This window comes from Agelaius phoeniceus, chromosome 7 (genome assembly GCF_051311805.1).
Source record: "Agelaius phoeniceus isolate bAgePho1 chromosome 7, bAgePho1.hap1, whole genome shotgun sequence".
NCBI lineage: Eukaryota > Metazoa > Chordata > Aves > Passeriformes > Icteridae > Agelaius > Agelaius phoeniceus.
The window spans coordinates 34,965,305-34,985,096 of NC_135271.1; the positions used below are offsets into that span (position 1 = coordinate 34,965,305).

General features: G+C 62.2%; 3 protein-coding genes across 9 annotated transcripts in view; 1 reads left to right on the plus strand and 2 right to left on the minus strand.

Moving 5' to 3' along the window:
• Positions 1-360: 360 nt before the first annotated feature.
• LOC129122758 (rac GTPase-activating protein 1-like) lies at positions 361-5,362 on the plus strand. The gene is made up of 16 exons (XM_077180926.1): positions 361-685; positions 804-1,006; positions 1,090-1,226; positions 1,420-1,498; positions 1,686-1,739; positions 2,364-2,441; positions 2,795-2,915; positions 3,136-3,326; positions 3,540-3,701; positions 3,846-3,941; positions 4,013-4,214; positions 4,291-4,396; positions 4,546-4,678; positions 4,753-4,855; positions 4,963-5,080; positions 5,154-5,362. Exons 1-16 carry the CDS (start codon positions 601-603, stop codon positions 5,203-5,205), a joined length of 1,920 nt encoding a protein of 639 aa, XP_077037041.1. The 5' UTR covers positions 361-600; the 3' UTR covers positions 5,206-5,362.
• A 756-nt stretch (positions 5,363-6,118) lies between these two features.
• GMPPA (GDP-mannose pyrophosphorylase A) lies at positions 6,119-10,991 on the minus strand. 2 transcript variants are annotated; one of them, XM_077181537.1, is made up of 13 exons: positions 10,832-10,991; positions 10,666-10,763; positions 10,476-10,579; positions 9,930-10,122; positions 9,706-9,765; positions 9,434-9,564; positions 9,283-9,297; positions 8,566-8,700; positions 8,279-8,376; positions 8,030-8,076; positions 7,839-7,931; positions 7,579-7,747; positions 6,119-7,490 (listed from the first exon to the last, which is right to left on the minus strand). In XM_077181537.1, exons 1-13 carry the CDS (start codon positions 10,872-10,874, stop codon positions 7,390-7,392), a joined length of 1,287 nt encoding a protein of 428 aa, XP_077037652.1. In that variant the 5' UTR covers positions 10,875-10,991; the 3' UTR covers positions 6,119-7,389. The 2 variants fall into 2 exon arrangements, with proteins under 2 accessions (XP_077037652.1, XP_054492047.1); XM_054636072.2 differs by lacking the exon at positions 9,283-9,297.
• A 1,134-nt stretch (positions 10,992-12,125) lies between these two features.
• The window catches only part of SPEG (striated muscle enriched protein kinase), a 31,888-nt gene continuing 24,221 nt past the window's right edge, over positions 12,126-19,792 (minus strand). For all 6 annotated transcript variants that reach the window (XM_077181530.1, XM_077181532.1, XM_077181534.1 and 3 more), the window contains 12 exons: positions 17,548-19,735; positions 17,279-17,431; positions 17,089-17,205; positions 16,842-17,009; positions 16,469-16,591; positions 16,117-16,281; positions 15,264-15,939; positions 14,937-15,176; positions 14,641-14,864; positions 14,089-14,164; positions 13,693-13,842; positions 12,126-13,452 (listed from right to left, as the gene is read on the minus strand). In XM_077181530.1, the coding sequence (XP_077037645.1) occupies positions 13,245-13,452; positions 13,693-13,842; positions 14,089-14,164; positions 14,641-14,864; positions 14,937-15,176; positions 15,264-15,939; positions 16,117-16,281; positions 16,469-16,591; positions 16,842-17,009; positions 17,089-17,205; positions 17,279-17,431; positions 17,548-19,735 (4,488 nt within the window). In that variant the 3' untranslated portion in view covers positions 12,126-13,244. The remainder of the gene's footprint in view (positions 13,453-13,692; positions 13,843-14,088; positions 14,165-14,640; positions 14,865-14,936; positions 15,177-15,263; positions 15,940-16,116; positions 16,282-16,468; positions 16,592-16,841; positions 17,010-17,088; positions 17,206-17,278; positions 17,432-17,547; positions 19,736-19,792) is intronic.

Here is a 19,792-nt window from a genome sequence, read left to right on the forward strand (position 1 = left end):
TCGGTGTGCGGGACACGGCGCTGGGGCACAGCGGACAAGGACATGGGCTCCTCCGGCCATAGCCGCGCCGATACCGGGATGCGGCCGTGGGAAAGCGGTGCCCTCTCCAGCATCCCTGTACCCCCAGCGCCTCCCGCGCCCGCTGGTTCCCCGGATACCCCTGCACGCCCCGAGCACCGAGCACCCACTGCCCGTGCACGCCTTAAGTGCTCTCATCAGGTACACCCAGTGTCTGGGCATCCCCCGCCCCCAAAGGCAACCCTCACCCTGCTCCGCAGCCCTGCAGCCAGTGCTGCCACCCGCACCCCGGGGCATCCCACGCCCTAGGATCCCGGGAATGCTGCCCCGCGCCGGCAGCCGCCGGCCCGGCCGGTGGGAGCCCGGTGGCGGCGGGAGGCGGAGGCGGGGCCGGGACGGGCTCCACCCCGGCCCCCGGCCCACATAGGCCGGCCGGGAGGGCCCCTCGCGCCCTCGCCTGCGCCGTCCCGAGGCCCCACGGAGTATCTCAGCGGAAAGCGTGGGGCAGGAGCTGCGCGTGGAGACGTGCAAAGGGGGTGCCTGGCTGAGGGGCCCCGGCGCCGTCCTGTCCCGGGCTCTGGGATGCTGCGGCAGCGTTGCGGGCAGCTCCTGGCCCGGCTGGAGCGAGGGCTGCATCTCCTGGAGCTCGGCGGCAGCGTGGAGGAAGGTGGGTGCGTGTAACCCTTCGGCATGGGGCACACCGGCACCCTCGTCTCTGGGGTGGTCTGGGGAAGCTGGGGGCTGGCCTCCTGTCCCGGCTGACCACCCGCTGCTGATGTGCCCAGACTGCATCCGGATCGCTCGGTGCTTCGAGGCGACGCGCCAGAGATGCTGCCGGCTGGAGCAGGATGGGCGTCGTGCCCGCGAGCAGCTGGCCCGTGTAGAGGCCGAGCGGGCAGCGCTGGAGGTGAAGCTCAAGCACGCCCGAAACCAAGTGGAGGTGGAGATGAAGAAGCGGCACCGGGCAGAGGCTGAGCTGGAGAAGCAGGTCGGGGGCTGGCCGCAGGGGTACCCTGTGGGGCTGGCTGTGGGGCCCTCAGCCTGCTCACCACCCCCCCGTTTCACTTGCAGGAGCGAAAACTTCAGCTGGTCCTCGAGTTGCTGATGCGGGAACCGTGGGGCAACGAGGCACTGAGTAGGGAGCAGTGCTCTGTTCTCAGTGCCCTGGCCGGCCGGCGCCTTGGGGCAGCCTTGGCACCCAGCAGGAGGTGAGCAGGTCCTCACCCCAACCCGTCGGGCAGCCCTGGGGTCAGCTGTGCCCCTCTGCCCCCTCATCACTGCTGGGCTTGAGGGGCTGGCTGGGCAAGGAGGTGCCTGGGCTCTGCAGAGGCATCAGCTGTGGGCTCCCAGGAGTAGGTGCTGGCTGAGGGGGGAATTGCTCCAGCTGAACTCACTCTGCAGGTCATCTGCAGTGGATGAGTCGTGCCAGTCCCTCCTGTCCCACTCGGATATCAGCTATGACCGCACTGAGGATGACGTGGTAAGAAGTGTTTGGCTGTCAGTCTCAGGGCTTACCCCAATAGTGAGGGGGTTGTTTTGCCCCACTTCTGCAGTGGCACAGCTCCTTTGTATATCCATGGTTAGGGGTGGGCTGCTATCAGAGCTGGAGATGAATGCTGGGGATGCCCCTGGCCTGATGCAGCCCCAGACTCCCTGCTGCCTTTCAGGATGTTGATATGACACTGGTGCGGACCCTGAAGCGCAAAGCTCCGGACAGGCAGGTATGAGGAAACGCTGGGATGTGTCAGTTTTGAGGGCTGGTGTTGAGATGGTGTCTGTGCCTTTGTGTGAGTGAGGATCCCCCAACTCTGATCACACTCCTTCAATGTGCCCTTTGGGTTCCTCTGCCCACCCAGGTCCCAGTGTGCATCCCAGGCTGGGGTGCTGGCTGTGTGCCATGCAAGGTGAGGACACCCAGATACTTCTCCATCCCAGTACAGGAGGCTGCAAGGAGCCTGGCAGGGAATTTAATTTATTGATGCTGTGCTGGGAGCATCATCTCTCGGCAAACCTCCCACAATCAATAGAAACTCCATTACGCTCCACCATCGCCCAGCTGGGCTCCTCAATAATTCATCACCATGTGCGGGCATCCCGCACCCTGCTCTGCTTGCACCTCTGCATTGCAGGCCTGACCTGGCTTCCCCCAGCCCCAGGGCTGGCTCTCACCTGGTGGGGAAGCCTCTGTCCCCTTGATGCCTGGTGTGGGGCAGTGCTTGGGGAGTAGGGTGAGACTGGGACTTTTTGCTGGGCTGAGGCCACTTGGCTTGGGTACGCTGGGGAGTGGGGAGATGTCAGGGAGGGGAGAATCTCTGCCTGCTCTTCACGCTGTCTTCTGTTTCCAGCGTGTGTCCCTGGCCCCTCAGGTTGGCCCTGTGGTGATGGCAAAGCGGCACCGTTCTTCTGTGGTACCCCATAATGCTGTGAGTAGAGACCCCAGCGTGCCCTGGGCAGGGATGGGGTGCATGGGCTTTCCCAGTGCCAGAAGGCAATGCTGCAGCCCTCAGTCCTGTGGATGCAGTGGGGACAGTGCACAGCTGTCTCCTCTGGGTGCCTGTGTCCTTCAGTCTGTATCACCTTGGTCCTAGTGGGGACAGCATCCCTGGCTATGCTGGACCACTGCCCGAAGCCTGCATCCCCCTGTACCCATGGTGGCAGCATCCCTGGCTGTGCAGGACCACAGGGATGGGGATCAGGTGGACCAGTGATCATGTGGGAGATGTTGGAGAGCTGTGGGGCTGCAGTCACATGTCTTATTGGTGTCCCATTTTGGCAGGTGAGTGTCCCCTCTATGCCGCCTCCTGCTGAGGTCCCAGGCCCTGCTGACAACCTCCTGCCTGCTGTTCTGGTGCCTCAACGCCGCTCTCGCCAGGGACATCGTGTCTCTGCACATGCAGGTCATAGGAAGGGCTGAGGAGGGATTTGATGGGTGGTATGGGACCAGCCTCAAGGTGCTGCTGTCACAGGAGAGGGAGGGGATCTGTTGGGGATGATTGTCCCCACCGTGGAGGTATTGGGGCCCTCTGGACATGCCAGATGCCACTGTCTCATGCAGAGACTCGCTGTGAGGTGGGAAGCCTCCTCACATCCTAGCTGGTAGAGTGGCTTGCCTTTCAGGTCTCCCTCCACGGCCTCCTCCCTCTGCAGAGCTGACCACAGTTTGGGGCACCAGTGAAGATCTGAGCTGCCATGCTGCGGGGCAGGAGAGCCACACTGAGGGCAGCTCAGTGGGACAGCCAGCACCAGCCCCCTTGCCCTCACCCCCACGGAGTCTCCCAGCAGTCCAGCACAAGTTCACCTCCAAAACAGTGCGTGACCCAGCCTCTCTCTCTCCTCTGGGGAGGTGGGCAGGGGAGAGAGTTATGGGGTGGGAGGGAAAAGCTGTCCTTCATTCCCCAACCCCTTAGCTCCACCTGCCAGGGGAATGGATGGAGACAGTGGGACCTGTCTGGGGGAAAATAAAGGAGTGTTCCTGGGTATCTGCAAGAAGGGGAGCCCCTGATACTGTCCCCCCTCTCCAGGTGATCCGCCCTGAGCCTTGTGGTGTCTGTGGTTCCCGCATCCGCTTTGGGAAGACTGCCATCAAGTGCTGCCAGTGCCAGCTGCTGCTGCACACCAAGTGTCGGGAGCAGTGCCCCAGCCTCTGCACGCCCAGGCCCCACCACCATGCCTGGCCCCGGGAGGTGAGGGGGCCCAGCAGTGCTTGGGGGCCTCTCCATGTCCTCGTGAGGCTTCAGGGCTACTGGCCCTAGGATGCTGGGCCTCTGCCCACCCTGGCTGCAGGGCTGGCTGGTGGGCACAGCGCAGGTTGGCATTGTTCTCCCCAGGGTGTGCTGGCTGACTTTGCGCCCTCCACGCCGCCCCTGGTGCCCACGCTGGTGGTGCAGTGTGTGACCGAGGTGGAGAAACGAGGCTTGACAGAGGTAGGGGCCAGGATGGTGAAGGCGGCAGTGCTGTGGTTCCCAGGGGCTGAGCCCTTTTCCCTGTGCCCCAGACAGGGCTGTACCGGGTGCCAGGCGCGGAGCAGCTGGTGCGGGAGTGGAAGCGGAAGCTGCTGCGGGCTGGGGGAGCGCTGCCTGCCCTCAGCACTGTGACTGACATCCACGTGGTGTGCGGGGTGCTCAAGGACTTTCTGCGGGGACTCAAGGAACCACTGGTCACCTTCAGCCTCCACCCTGCCTTCCTGAAGGCTGCTGGTGAGCAGGGGTCCCCAGTTGAGGGAGGAGGAAGGGACTGCTTCTCCCCTAACACTGCTCCCGGGTGCTGCCACAGACATCCCCGATGATGCTGCCAGTGACACAGCCCTGTGCCATGTGGTGAGCAAGCTGCCCCCAGCCAACAGGGATACCCTGGCCTTCCTCATGCTGCACCTGCTCAGGTGAGTGGCTCATCCTGGAATGGGTCTGTCCCCGTCTCCCAGTCTCTCTGCCCATCGCCCAGGCTTTGTGCCTTAGAGCGAGAAAGCTGTGGATGAGGAGCCCCTGGGCTGGGCAGCATGCTCACACCACCCTCTGTCCCCCCTTGCAGGGTGTCACACAGCCCTGACTGCAAGATGGATGTGCTCAACCTGTCCCGTGTGTTTGGCCCTACACTGGTGGGATACAGCTCAGCCAACCCCACACCACTCGCCATCATGGAGGACACGCCTCGGCAGTGCAAGGTGAGGGGTCCCTGAGGTGTGGGGTGAACCCTGGGCACTGCCAGTGTCCCCATCCTACACCTCTCTCTGCCCAGGTGGTAGCTCGTCTCCTTTCGCTGCCACCCAGCTTCTGGAGAGGCTTTGTGGAGACAGAGCAGGAGAACCTGGTGCCAATGCCAGCCCTGGGATGTGAACGTGGTGAGCACACGAGCCCCAGCCCCCACCCATCATGGCCTTCAGCTTCCTTGAAAGGTCTTGGTTGTCCATGGCTGGGGTGAGACACCTGTCCCCAATCTGTCCTGCAGCACCCTTCTTCCAGCCCATTGGCTCTCCAGAGCCCAAGTCAGGCCAGCTGAGCCCAGCTGGCACCTGCTGCCTCCCCAGCACCCTGAGGAGCTGCGTGGGCAAGGCCAGCCGGCCCCCGTGAGTGCTGTCGGGCGCGGGTGGGGCCCAGGGGAGCTCGCTTTGTACCCCTGACTCATCTCTCCCCACGCAGGCAGGGACCAACCCCGAGGAAGGTGGGCCGGTTCTTCCCTTCTCCTGTGTAGCCTGCAGCAGTGGCTCCCTCGGGACACGGAGCTGGAACTGGAGGAGGAGCAAACACTGCAGGACCAGGCAGCTGCCTGTGGGGTGACAGTGCCGGGCTCAAAGCTCTGCTCTGCTTCCCTGGGGACTGGGGAGCAGAGCTGGCTCTGGGCAGCTGTGGTGGCAGGGACACTACACTAGTGCTTGTACTTTGAATCAGGTTTGTATTAAATGTTTGCAGAAAAACACCCCTGGCTGTGGCTGCTGTCTGTCCTGCCCTGCTGCTGCCAGGGGTTGGGCTCACTGGAGCCTGGCTGTGCAGCAGACAGGAGCTGAGCAATGCTCCACAGAACCCGTGCTTCGGGAGGGCAGGCAGAGCCCCCTCCCACCCGAGCTGAAGCCCTATTCTCCTGCTCTGGAGCCCTGGATGTGGGAGGCCCCTCTTTGAGCCCAGATGTTGGCCTCAAGTAATTGGAGCCGTTGCCGCTCAGGGCAGGACAACCTTAAAGTGTTTCCAGACTTCCTGGCACCTCAGTGGAGGCGTCTTTAACTCCTACCTCCCCTCAGCTCAGGCAGTGCTAGAGGTGCACAAAGCCCAAGCAGGGCTGGGCTGTACAGCTCTTTCCCTCCAAGAGGGGGAAGCAGGATCATGCTGTAATGGAGCGATGTCCCAGGCAGGGCTTGTCCCCCAGATAACTCTGCAGAAGGGGCAACCAGTGCAAAGGGATTTTTGGGAAAAGAGGCATTACACAACAGGGATAAAAGCTGCCCCTGTGCCACGTCAAGCAGCCAATAAACCTTTGTCCCTACTAAAAGCCAGACCAGATGGGGCACATGAGAGAAAATTCATGTGCGATCCTGAAAGCAAGTACTTTGGCTCAGTTTTCTCCAGCACAGGAGTGTACACCAGAGGGCAAGGAAATTAACACATCCAAGGCAGAGGCAAAACTCAAGGAGTTTAATGTGCTTAAAGCTAGGGAACAGCTAATCCCTGCCCAGGACCACAGGAGAACTGGCACAGGAAGGCACAGGGCTAGGAGCAAGGATTTACTCCAAATCCATCAAACTGGGATGGTACTGGATGGATGGAGAATACCTAATACAGTGCCTTGCTGAAAATGAGAGGCATGATGGGGCCCTTGGTGGAGTGCAGGGCTTTAGCACAGAGTTCAAAACCAGGGAGGTAAAAGGATAAAGGGCAGCATTGGTTACTGTAGACAATCTATGCCAGGCTCAGGAAGAAATTGCCTTCCATAAAATCAGGTTTTTGAGGCAAGGTGAGGTGCTAAATCTCTGCCACTTGCACACATGTATGTTGATTACTCCAGTACCAAGTGGATGTGGCTGGTGACAAGGGGAGATATGCAGTGAGCCCCCTCAGGCTTCAGCCATGCTGGTGTGAAGGAGGATGTTGGCCCACCAGGGTAGCAGGGGCTTGCTGCCCTCGCTCTGAGCCCTGCCTAGGCAGCAGGCACAGGTCTCAGCCTGACAAGAGCAGGCTTGGTAGGGCTGGCAGCTCTCCTGGCATGTACTGAGCCCAGGGGGCAGAGGTGGTACTGGGGGAAGGGGTGTTCTTGCAGCTCCCTCCAGGGCCAGCAGGCCCCCAGTCTGACCCAGCCCTCGTGTGGGTGCCAGTGCCCTTAGGACAGCCTGGCACTGCTGTTTTCCCAGCAGTAGGATGGAGCCAGCTTAGGCTGTTGCAATCATGCTGAAATCAAGAGCCTCAATCTGTTCCTGTGGGGTGAGCTGCCTACACATGACAGGCACATTCAAAGCTCCCAGGTCTTAGAGATGGGCCAAGACCTTCCAGGGAGTTGCAGACAGCAAATAGTGCAGGGATAGCCTGGTGAGGAGTGGTAAGGTGGTGCTGGTAGTGCCCTTTGGTGGAGAAACACACAAAGTTGGACCCAAGATACTGCAGGCAGGAAGTGCGCCCTGCATATGCACGTAGGCTTGTACCAGGGCCATGTACTGTCCCCAAAGCCTTCACCCTGGCCCAGGGCTCGTCCCTGGGCTGCAAGAGAAGCAGCATGCAAGGCTGATGCTCATCAGCTTTAATGTCTGTCTGGAGCAGTAGTCAGGCACTTGCAGGGCTCCTGGCCTGCACCTACCCCTCTGGAGATGCTGAGAAACTCCCAGGATGTGAGGCCTCAATGCAGGCTCTTGTGGGCCACAGCAGGGAGCAGGGGGCTGGTGCTGCCCATGACTCACAGGATAATCTGGTTTTTGTAGCTTCGGCTCAGTTCCTTGTGAGGAAGGACAATGGAGTTGAGAATGACGACCTCAGCCGGAATGGTGACACTGCAGCCTGGGAGGGGAACGCAAAGGCTTTAGCTGGAGGGGAGAAGCTGCCTCGGTGAGCAGGCCCAGGGTGCTTCCACACAGCAGCAACGTACCCAGGATTGTGATGGATGGCGTGAGGCGCCCGTCCCGGAACAGGGTCTCGCTGTCGATCTTGGCATAGGGATCGTTGGGGTTGGGGTCGCTGGGCGTCCCCTCAACCCGCGCCCAGCGCCCGATCGTGCTGTCCCAGCCCACAATGGTATTCAGGACACAGGTGTGGTCCTGGGATGAAGGAGAGGGGAATGCAGGGTGCTGCTGCCTCCCTGCACGGAGTGGGGGTCGACACCGACTCCCTCAGGCAAGCCCCACTTACATGGAGTGAGGCACCATGCAGGACGATGGACTCTCGCACGCGCACACCAGCGCCCACCGTCACACCCTCCCCTATGGAGACGTTGGGGCCCAGCTGTGAGGACAGAGGCAGGTGATGAGGACAAGCACAGTGATGCCCTTGGCACCCCTGAGCATGTCCCTGCCCCAGGGCCCCCCCCAGCCTGGACTCACCACTGCAGTGCTGTCAATGGAAGCTGTCGGATGGATGTACACATTCCCTGCAACACAAGGCAGTGGATTCAGGGGAGGCAGCCCAAGAAGCACCTGCCTCTCAGATAAAGAAAGGTCCCATTTGTGGGTCCCACTGCCTCCCTAGGCAGCCCACAGGATCACCTGCCTCTCAGATAAAGGGAGGTCCCACTCGTGGGTCCCCCTGCCTCCCCAGGCAGCCCCAAAAGTGTTAGTGTGTCAGAATGGTACCTCGGATGACAGGGCCTCCAGGTTTGTTCTGGGCCAGTCTCTCTGGGTGGCTTTTGCTGTACTGGTTCAGGTAAAGGCGGCTGGCATAGATAGCAGAGCTGGAGGAGGAAAAGCAGAAGATTGTTATTGTCACTCTGGTGCTACCAGGGCAGAGGAGGATCCAAAATCAGCACCACCCACCCACCCCCACAGCTCTGAGCACCCTGCACTCCCAGCCATGATACTGATCACTTCCATCCCTGGTACAGATCACTTGATGCTCCTGCTACAGCAGCTCCAGCACTTACCCAGCTGACTTGATCTGGCTCCAGAAGCCATCAGTTTTGTAGACGTAGAGTTTGCCACTCCCAGCCAGGGCCGTGAAAACATCCTGCTCTAGCCGGATCACTTCTGCACGCTGCCAGCCATTGGAACTTTCCTCTCTGGAAGCAAGAGCCCTGTTAGACACCCATTCCAGCCATGGCCTCACCTAAGGACCCCAGCAGACCTACCCTCCCCAAATTCAGGGACTCTGACAATCCCAGATTCCCACCTAGCCATGTGCTTCTCCCTGAAAGTGGGGAGAGGGCCAGCTGCAGACTAGGTTGGGACAGTCCCACTGAGCCCCAGAGCAGCAGAGGGACAGCCAAAATAAGCTCTGAGCCAGAAGCTGATGGTGCAAGAGCCCCACCTAGTCCAGGTGGGTGTATGATCCTGTCCCCAGTCCAGAGCCTGCACAGCTGGATATTAACTTGGGTGGTGGCAGAGGGGTGAGGTGACAGGCTGGCTAGTGCAAAGAGCTGGAGAGGGGAGGAGAGCATTCCCAGGTGAAAGGCTTGCTCAGCCTCTAGTCCAGAGCTGAATGAGAATGGGGTGGGAAGAGAGGAAGGGAGAGGGAAAGTCTCAAGCTGACCAGGAGCAGAGCAGAGGAAACAGCAGCCTGGAGAAGGGAGGGAAAGCATGCATTACCACTAGGATCAATCCAGCCCAGAGAGCAGCGAGTGCAGACACAGAGGGAGACTTACCCAAGGTAAGGACAGCTGGTGCAGGACCAGGAAACAAGTGAGTGATGGCAGAGGAGGAGAAAAGATAGAGAAAGTATGGAGGATGAGCGTGCTGCTGCAGCCCCAGGAAGCAGGGGGGTGGGAGGGACACAGAGCAGAGTGAGGCACTCACAGTGCTAGCTCCTGTTGGTTCCTCTGGAAGACTTCACCAATGTGCTGGAAGATTGCAGGTGTGAAGAGGTAGATGCCACAGTTAATGATCTCACTGACAAACGTGCTTGGCTTCTCCACATAGTGCTGAACCTGGAGGCGAGGGAAAAGACATGAATCCCAGGGTGCAGCCCCTCCATCCAGCACCACACCCTCTGTGGCACCACAGGCCCACGCAGGTGACACAGCACCTGCTGCCCACACTGTGCTCCACTCCCCAAGGCCCTCCAGTACCTCCTGTGTGCCTGCATTTGCCACGATACAGCCATAATTCAGTGCCTGTGTCCTGTTGGCCTAAGAAACAAGGAGAACAGTGTTAGCAATGGTGGAGCAGTAGGCACAGGGAGGCAGAGCAGATGAACCCCAGACCTCTGGGACCCACCCACCACAGGAGCTGCTGGCTTCTAAGCCCACGGCAGAGCACTGCAGCTCTTCTGCTCCCCAGCACTGCCACTCACTGTGGTACCCAGAATGACAAAGCTGTGCATGTCCCCATGCTGCTGCCGAAACTCCAGCATCTCTTGTAAGGGGAACTCTGAGCACACGTCTGCGTTGAGGACAAAGAAGGCCTCAGCACCACCTGACAGGATCTGGTCTCGGAAGTGATAGATGCCACCACCCGTGCCCAGGGCTGCGTACTCCTGCAGATACCTACAAGCCAAGCAGGAAAAAGGGAGGGCTTAGGGAAGCAGGTGTCTAGTGGCACCTGGCAGGGCTGGGAAGGATTGGAGAGACATAATCCTGCCATCCAGTGATGGGTTTCATGCAGGCATTGCACAGAAGGAGGCTGTCGCAGCTTAGAGCTGTGCTAGAGAGGCATCTCTGGAGCAGGAACCATCCAGGGCAAGGGCCAAGGCAAAGGAAAGGTGGTGGAACTAATGGGGGAACCAGGCTGTGCCCATCGACCTGCCCAGTGCCAGAGCACTGACTGGGGGCAGGCAGGTGAGGACTGAGCCAGGCTCTGCCACCGTGTGTGCCCTAGGGGTGAGAGAGCTCCTGCCCACCTGATGGGAACCTTGAACTCCTGCTGCGCCGATACGAGAAAGCGGCTGAGGGCCTCGTTGGGCTGGTAGAAACCCATCAGCAGGATCTCCTTCATGCCGGGCACCTGGGGAGGGACGGAGGAAGGGATCAGAAAGGAAAGGAATGGCACTTCTCCCTTGGCACCACGGCCCCAGCCCCCGGGTTCCGTACCTTGGCGCAGGCCTCGATGTGGTGCTGCACCATGGGCACTCCGGCCACGGGGAACAGCGGCTTGGGCACCTCGAAGGACAGCGGCCGGAACCGGGTCCCTGCGGAGAACAGCGGGGTCGGCCGGGCACTGCGCCGGTGGGACACCCCGCGGGCCCGGCGCACTTACCCTTCTGCGGGCCCCCGATGAGGATGACGGCCTTGAGCGGCATCGCGGCTCGGCTCCGCTCCGTTCCGCACCGAGCCCCAGCTCCGCCACCGAGCCCCGCAGCCCGGCCCGGCCTGGCCCGGCCCCGCCGCCACTTCCGCGCACGTGGCTGGGACACGTCAGCGCCGCGCCGGGCCCTGCGCCGCCGCCCGCCCGCCGCCAGGGGGCGGCCGCGCTCGCTGTGAGGCACCGGGGCTGGGGGGCGGCTGCGGCCGGGCGGGGGCGAGGGTCACTATGGGGCCATGGTCAGTGTGTGGGGGCCATGGTCAGTGCACGGGGCCATGGTCAGTGCAGGGGGCGATGGTCAGTGCGGGGGCCATGGTCAGTGTGGGGGGCGATGGTCAGTGTGGGGGCCATGGTCAGTGTGGGGGCCATGGTCAGTGCGGGGGCGATGGTCAGTGCAGGGGGCGATGGTCAGTGCGAGGGGCGATGGTCAGTGCAGGGGCGATGGTCAGTGCAGGGGGCCATGGTCAGTGCAGGGAGCCATGGTCAGTGTGGGGGCCATGGTCAGTGCAGGGGGCCATGGTCAGTGCAGGGGTGAGGTGCTCAGTGCGGGGTGCGATGATCCATTCGGGTGTGCGGGTAGCGGCTGTGGCCGTGTGCGGCTGTGCAGGGCAGCGTGAGCGTGCAGGGCAGGTGCTGTGGCAGTGTGTGTGCCCCAGCGCTTCGGCGCGCCGTGCGGGGACACCACGGGCTCTGACACGCCCTTGGGACGCAGGGCCTGCGACAGGCACAGGTCTGCAGCCACGTGTGTGTGTGTGTTGGGAGCGTGTGACTGCCCGCAGGCACCGGGCGGTACGCGTGTGCCCCTGCCCGCTGCGGCGGGCACGGCACCCAGGGGCTGGGGGGGCAGCGGGCTGTAACCGGAGCGGTCTCTGCCGGCACGGCACGGCACGGCCTCTTATGGGTAGCGGATATTTATAGCCAGGCATCAGGTCCCTCAGCGGCACCTGCCGTGCCCGCAGCAGGAGCCCTGCCCTGCTGTCTCGCTGTCCCAGCCACCATCGGGCCCTTTGGGACTCCGTATTTTCACTCCATGACGTGAGGGCCATGTGAATCAGCCCCGTTGCACTCGCCCCAGTGCTTCACAGCTTCTCTGACTTTTTCACCAGGTTTCCGACATGGAAGCCCAGCCTCAATGGAATCCTTTCTGAACTCGGGTCCTTAAGTGTTGGGGCAAGGACCCTCCCGAGATACCAGGGGCTGCACTTCACACTCGTGCAATTCCCTCCCAGGAAGGCACTGAAACTGGAGGGGCTGCTCAGGGTCTTTATTGCTGCTCTGGCATGTTGCTTGCTCCAAACCATGGGGACATTTGCAACTCCAGAGCCCGGCAGAGAGGAGGGAACAGGAATGGGGACTGGAATGAGCAGATGCCTTCTCCCCAAAATCAATAAATAAAGCCCTATCACTACAGCAGCATGAGGAAGGTGAGTGCCCAGCCGCTGTTCCTGTCCCCCTGCTCAGGGCACCCCGCATCGTGCCACCAGCCGGGGAGGGCTGAGGAGGGGGCACAGGGCAGGGCAAGGCACCTCGGGGTCAAGTGAGGGGTCTGGGACAGGCGGGCAGGCTGGAACTGGGGTACAGGGCAAGGTCTGGAGCTGGGTGGGCAGAGCACGAGCAGCGTGGGCCTGAGCAGACACAGGAGGTGTGCATGGCACCTGGGTGCCCCCCTGCAAAGAGGGAGTGCCTGCCAGTCCCCCACCCTGGCACGGGGCGCAGCCGACAGCCCCAGGGAAGGCACCGGCATCGGTCCTGGAGCCACAAACCCACTTGCCAGGACCAGGGCTGGGAGGAGCAGAAGGTGGGGGGCTGGCAGCCCCCCCTCCCAGCTGTAAGGACTGGGGCTGTGCTGTCTGGCAGGGGATTGTGAGCAAGCCCCTCTCTGCAGGAACCGCTGGAGCAGCCTCAGTCTTCTGGTGCTGGTGTGCAAACCAGGGGGAGCACGAGGACTGGCACACCGTGGCCAGGGGCAGCTGCAGGCTGCAGTGTAAGGCACACGGCTGATGGGACCCATGTGGCCAGGGCTGGCTAGCAAACTGGCAGCTCTTCCCCTCCCACCCGGGGCTTCCTTTGCCCCTCTGTCTGCATCCCATTCTTCCCCCGACCCTCTGCCACATTCTCTGTTCCTTGCAGTAAGGCTTCCCAACACCCTCCCACTGCCGGACCCCACTGCTGGTCTGGCTGCGGCAGCGCCTCCTCTTCATCGGCACTGCCAAAATGACGCTGCTGGCCACCATCACCCCTGACAGCAGCACGTGAGGTCCATGGACTCATCCTGGCGCGTCCCGGCTCCTCCTCAGCCGCCCCGTACTGCGGCCCATGGAATGTTCCTCTGGCTCCCGGCCCCTGGTGGCCGTGGCCAAGGCAGCAGTTACTGTGGCCCTGGTGGCTGGCCGCCCTGGTAGGAGCGCAGTAAGACCTTGTGCTTTGTGACGGCCTCGCCGCGGCGCCTCTGGTGGTCCACTAGGAATTCCTTGAGGCGGTTGGTGGTGAAAGTCAGGGTCTGGCGGCGCAGCTTCATCAGGTAGGCATCCTGGAGCCAGGTATTGGCGAAGCAGTCCTTCACCGTGGGGCGGCTCCTGGGGCAGAGCCAGCTCTGCATCAGGGACTGCCAGGGGTGCCCTCTGCTGCTCCACCCCCCAAACCCGGCCACCACCCTTGCCCTGCAAAACCCTGGGGGTCCCAGCCCTCTCCAAGAGCAGTGATGGACTCTAGGCTCCCACTGAGGATATCTGGAGGGGTCCCATGTGACAGGGGCTGGCTCAGTCACAGGCATAGTCCAGTGCCATGTGTCCTCCCTGGCTGGGCTGGGCACTCACCAGGGGTGGACGGTGAGGACCTTGCGGATGAAGAGGGCAGCAGTCTGCGAGACGTTGGGGTACAGCTTGAAGGCATCAAAGCGCCCTGCCAGGATGCGGTTCTCCGTCTCGATGGGGTCCAGTTCAAAGAATGGGGACCGCCCGCTGAGCCTGTGGTGGTGGAGGGGGTGATGGGCTGGGGGGACAGTGGTGGGAGGGTACTTGCTGTCCCACCTCCCCCCATCCCTGGTTTGAAAAGCCACAGCTACCCAGAGTGTTGTCATCTCCCCATGTCCAGCTGGGAAGGGTCTGCTGGGCTACAGCATCCTTCAGCCCACTGTTAGCTTGGTGTCCTTCATGGCACCAAGCCCTGTGTGGGGCTGACTACACTTCAAGGTTCTCATCCCCCTGTCTTACATGATGTAGGTGAGGACGCCAACACCCCAGACATCTGCTGCAGAGCCCACCGGGTCTCCCTTCACCACCTCTGGCGCTGTGGGCAGGGGAACAGGTCTGTCATAAACAGAGACACCAGCCCCAGCATCCCAGCACACACAGCATCCACAGTATCCCCAGCACTTACAGAAGTCCCATATCCCCAGGATCCCCAACACCCACAGCATTCCCAACGCCCATAGCAGCCAAGCACCCCCAGCAGCCACAGCACTCCACTACTGCACCCTCCAACACCCCTCCCTGACACTGCAGCACCCTGACAGAGCCCAGCCAGCCTCCAAGGATGCCCCAACTGCCCCACAGCACCCCGACTCTCCCACTGACCCCAGCAATGCTAAAGAAATTCACAGACACACCCAGCACCTTAGAGACCTCCCACCTTCCCCAAGGACACGGTTCCTCCCCATTCCCAAGTCCCCCAGAGCATAGGCATACATGCACACCTTTGGGAATAAGCATGCCCCAGTTCTGTCCCTGTCCCCCTTGCCACTACACCCGTGGTGCCCCACTCACACATGTACTCCAGGGTGCCAGCACGCCGCCCCAGCTGCCGCAGCACAAGTGGGTTGTAGGTCTGGGCACTGCCAAAATCGATGATCTTGAGGGCATTTGTGCCTGAGATGATGATGTTGTCTGGCTTGATGTCGAGGTGCACAATGCGGCGGCTGTGCAGGTACTCGAGGCCCTGCAGGAGCTGCAGAACGTAGCTCACCACGTCATCCTCCGAGTAGCGAAACCTGGGGGCAGGTGTCATCAACAGGTAGCCCCATACCAGCCACTGTCCCCGGTGGCCCTGTGCCCCCCTGTACCTGTCCACGATGCTGTAGAGGATCTCCTTGCCAGCACAGTTCTCGCAGATGAGCACCAGATAGCGGGGGGTGATGTACGCCTCGTGCAGGGCCATGATGCGCTCATGGTGCAGCGCCTTGAGGATCTCGTACTCCTGCAGCACGCTCTGCTTCCGCTCCGCCTCGTAGGGCACAATCTTGGCCATGAAGTGCTTCCCTGTGGCATTCTCCTTGCAGAGCCGGATCACCCCGAAACGGCCTCTGCGGCATAGGGCAGGATTCAGCATCCCTGGTGTGGGGTGCTGCAAGAACACCCCTGGCACAGCATCTTGTCCTACCACTACTCACCTTGCTTTCTCGTCCAAGAAGGTGTATGGCTTCTGGGGGACACCCTGCCGCAGTGATGTGCTGTCTTTTGCCCCTGGGACCCCACTAGCAGCTGGGGGCTCCTTGGAGGGTGGGGGAGTGGTGGTGGGCTCCTGCGCAGGGGGTGATGTGGGGGGCATGGAGATGAAGGAGGTTACCATGTAGGGAGGCATCTTCCGTGAAGGTGTGGTGTTGGGGGTGGGAGATGGTGTGGGGGCTGAGCTGGGCGTGGTTGACACTGGGGAAACAGTGGGGGATGACTTGGAAGGAGACGGAGCCTGGGGCGGGGGGGAAGCGTCCGTGGGGGGTGCAGGAGAGCCCGGAGTGGGGGTGTCTGTATGAGGAGAGGCAGCAGTCCGAGGAGGGGTGAACATCAGCTCAGGAGGCACATAGACAGTGATGTTGGGTGGAAGCTCAAGATCTGGTGGCACTCCCTCTTCACGGGGGGCAGGAGGTGGAAGGACCCCTGTGGGGGCACCCTCCTGTTCTGCTCCAGCTGCCTTCTGTACCACTCCCTTGTGCTTGCGTGGTGGTGTGGTGGGAGGGGCCCCTGCAGCCACAGGCTCCACATGCTCCTCGAGTGTCTGGGTTGACCGGCTGGAAGCCACCTTCTCAGGAATGGGGACAGCAACATCCTTGGCCAGGGCAGCTCCGGCGTCTACAGGGAGCAAAGGGAGGTGTGAGCCAGGTGGGGGTAAGCTAGGAGTGGACTGTAAGTGGCACCTCATTTCCCAAAGCCCTGGGGGGAAGATGCCATGGCACTCAAGGATCCCCAAAGCACCCCAGAGGCCACAGGTAGCCCCATAGCAACCCCATGCCCATGAGGCTTGCTCACCTGCTGCCTCAAGATGCACCTTTACTGAGGGGTTGCTGTAGGGTCCCTGCCCAGCCTTGTTGACACAGGCCACACGAAACTTGGCAGTGCTCCCTGGAGGCAGCTCAGTCACATTGAAGTAGCAGTCAGTGATACCAGTGCTGACAATCTTCCACTCGTGCTCCCCTGCCAAAGCAGAAGTAAGGTAAGTCGAGGGCAGACCAGGGACAGGGGCAGCCCACTGTCCCCTGCCCTTGATTCTGCCAAGCCACAGGGGACAGCGAGGACATTGGGCGCTTTTGTCCTAGGTGCCCCTTCGTGAGCCCATATTCCTGGCTGTGGCTCCCAGGGGATGGGAGGCAGCCCCACATACCTTCCAGTCTGCGCTCCAGTGTGTAGGTGCAGGGGGCTTTGCTCTCAGCGGGCTTCCACAGCACCAGCACCGTGTTCTTGTACTTCTGGGGGACCTCCGGGGTGCCTGGCCGCCCAGGGAGTCCTACAAGGGTACAGACAGGGTGGGCTGGCTGTCCAGCCAGGGGCAGAGCAGAGCTGCTGCAGTGAGAGGGCATAACACATAGGTTCAGAGATGCTGGAAATGCTCATTTAAAACCAGCCTGTCCTCTTTCAAAAGCCCCAGTCTCTTGCAGATGTGGAGAGCAGTACTCTAGTGAGCTGCACCAACTGATCCCCAGCCATGTGCCCGACTTGTGCCCTTCCTGTCTCCCGAGGACCCCCAGCCTCCTTACGTGCCACAGCCAGCGTGCAGGAGCTGATGGCTGTGCCCAGGATGTTGGCAGCTGCACACTCGTACAGCCCTGCATCCTTCCTGGAGACCTTGGCAATGGTGAGCATCTGACGTCCGTCCTTGCAGGAGACGACGTTCAGCCCACTGTCAGGCTGCAGGGACCTCTTGTCTGTAGGGAGAGAAGAGGAGTGAGATGATACCGTGCCTGTCAGAGCCCACCCACCGAGGCAGTGCGGGCAGCGCCCCACCTTTCATCCAGAGGATCCGTGGGGTTGGGCTGCCAGCAGGAAGGCAGCAGAGGGTCAGCGCCTCGCCCTCCAGCAGCACCTGGTCCTTCAGCTTGATGTGGAAAATAGGGGGGAAATCTGGAAAGCAGAGTGGGGGGTTAGGCTGGGGTGGGGATACACACCCGCCATCCTGTCCTGGGGCTGCACCTACCCGATTCACTGGGTGTGTGTGGCCGGCCGGCGGCGAGTCCCTCCTCCCGCAGAAGGCTGGAGGGGATGTTGGGCTGTGAGGCCATCTTCTCCTTCTTGCCCCGGGAGAGCCCCCAGCGCTCCCAGCGGGACCTCTTCTGACTGTCACCCCCACCTGTGGGCACCCAGGGCAGGTGAGAGAGCGGGGCCAGGCCACGGCAGCCACACCTGCCGCACCCACAGCGACTGGGCCATGGGTTGCCCTCAGGAGTGCCCCGCGGGATCGCTCACCTTTGGCAGAGGCAGAGGAGCCTGTGCTGGCCTCGGAGCGCAGGGACTCGGAGGAGGGCGCGGGGGCGGGGGCGGGCCCCGGCCGCAAGCTCTCACCCTCGGAGCTGGCGCGACGGAGCTGCCGGGAGCCCTCGCCCTCCGGCCGTTCATCCGACACGCTGCGAAGCCGCGCCGAGACCCGCTCCATGGTGGCACTGATCTTCCTCCGCACAGCCACCGCCGGTGACTCGCTCTCCCCACCACCCCCCGGCTCTGACTTGAGGCTCTCTGAGTCCCTCCGCTCTCTGGAGCTGGCCAGAGCCATGCTCCAGGAGAAGCGGCGCCCACCAGGTGGGGTCTCAGTGCCTCCGTCCTCCCCCATGCTCTTCTTTCTCTCAGCGGGCGGGGTCCGCTTGAGAAGTATGGACATCCTCCGGAAGAAGCCCCCATCCTTCTCCACCTCATGCAGGTCCTGCACCGACTTGGACTTGGCTGCCAGCCCGGTGGGCCGGTCCCTGCGCAGCTCCAGGGGCACGCCGGCCGGTGTAGGACGGTAGATGCCCTCGTCAGAGGCTGGGGGGCCGGCCAGGTGCCGGTCCTCGGAGCGGGAGCGGGTGAGGCGCTTCAGCCCCCGGGTGAGGGATGATTCGCGGCTCCGCTTGAACTTGGCCTCAAAGACCTCCTCCGAATCGATGTCCTGGATGACTAAGGAGCTGGAGGAGCCGGTGGGTTTCACCTCCCTCCTTGCTGCTGGCGTAGGGGGCTTGGCAGGGCTGGCTGGTGGGGTCTCCTTGATGTTTGGGGGGGGCTCGTTGGTGGTTGGTGGGGGCTCCTTGGTGACTGTCTCCCCGCCTTGAATACCTCCCATGACTTGCATCATCTTGGCATAGGAAGACTTTATGTGGGTTTGGGGAACAGGGGTTGTGGACTTTGGTGGGGTGGGAGCTCCTGTCCTGGCAGCCCCCTCCCCACTGGCTCCAGCAGCCTTGGTGGGTGTCTTGTCCTCCTGTCCCCTGTCCGTGGGCTTCTTCCCTGTGGTGGTGGCAGCCTTGCTGGCCCCAGGTGGGCCATGTTCCTCAGGGACGCGCCTCCTCCCCGAGGCAGCCTTTGCAGGGCCAGCCTGGGGAACGGAGATCTCTGCTGGAGGGGGTGTGGGTGTGCTTGGGGTGTCTGGTGGCACTGTGGGCCGAGCATCAGAGAGGGCAGAGAGAGAGGGGGACTCCTTGAGCCGTTGTGCCTCCAGGCAGGCCACTGGGATCTCCAGGGGCGCACCGGAGCGTCGGTGCCGGACGACAGGCTCCGCATCCCCGTGGCTGAAGGAGCTGCTCTTCTGCAGCCGGCACTCAGCGGGGAGGAGGCGCGGCGAGGTGGCTTCACTGGAGGCTGCCCGCACCAGCCGTGGCACTGCTGGAGCCTCCAGGCGGGCTGACCGTGAGACTTTCTTGTCAGGGCTGACCCCCAGGGTCTCCAGGAGGGGACCCCGCAGGCCACTGACCTTGCTGTCCCCAGAGCTTCCCCGCAGCAGCCGCTGGCGCATCAGCTCCAGGCGCTGGGCATGATCATCCTCCCCCCAGACCATCTTTCTCCTTGGCAACTCCATGGAGGCTGCCTTGGCTAGGGCCCCACGGGGGTCCCGGGCTGCCTCAGCCCCCTCCTCAGTCCCTGGGAGCTGTTGGAGCAGCAGGGCGCTGTCAGCAGAGCTGCCCCTCTTCAGCTCTCCCCGACGGGCACTCCCTGGGGACTCCAGGCTGGAACCCTTCCTCATGGCTTTGCGAGGATACTCCGGACGCTTCTGGGCTTCGGGGGCTTCCTCATCAGAGGAACCAGGTGCCTCCACCTCTGCACATGGTCGCCGTGGCCCAGCACTCCTTGTCCGCTTCCCCAGGGCCACCCCAGGCTTCCCTGTGCCCTGGCTCTGCCACTCCATGGCAGAGGCATCCCCCTCCGGCTGCAGCCCCTCGGATGTCCCAATGGTCTCATCGTCTGTGGGGATCTCATTGAGGGACATGCGGGAGCCAGAGAACTCCACCTGGTGTGGCATGGGGATGAAGGGCAGCTCATCCAGGTCGTCTGAGTCTGAGGAGGACGACAGCGCTGGTGACTCTTTGAGATGCCGGGGCACGGCGATGGAGAGGTGGTTGGACGTGTCCTCCAGCAGCTCTGGGATCGGCCGCAGCACCATGTTGCACTTGTAGCTGATCTGTGAGCGCTGCAGCCAGCAGAGAGGGCTGGGTCAGGCTCAGGTACGTGGCATGGCATCATCCTG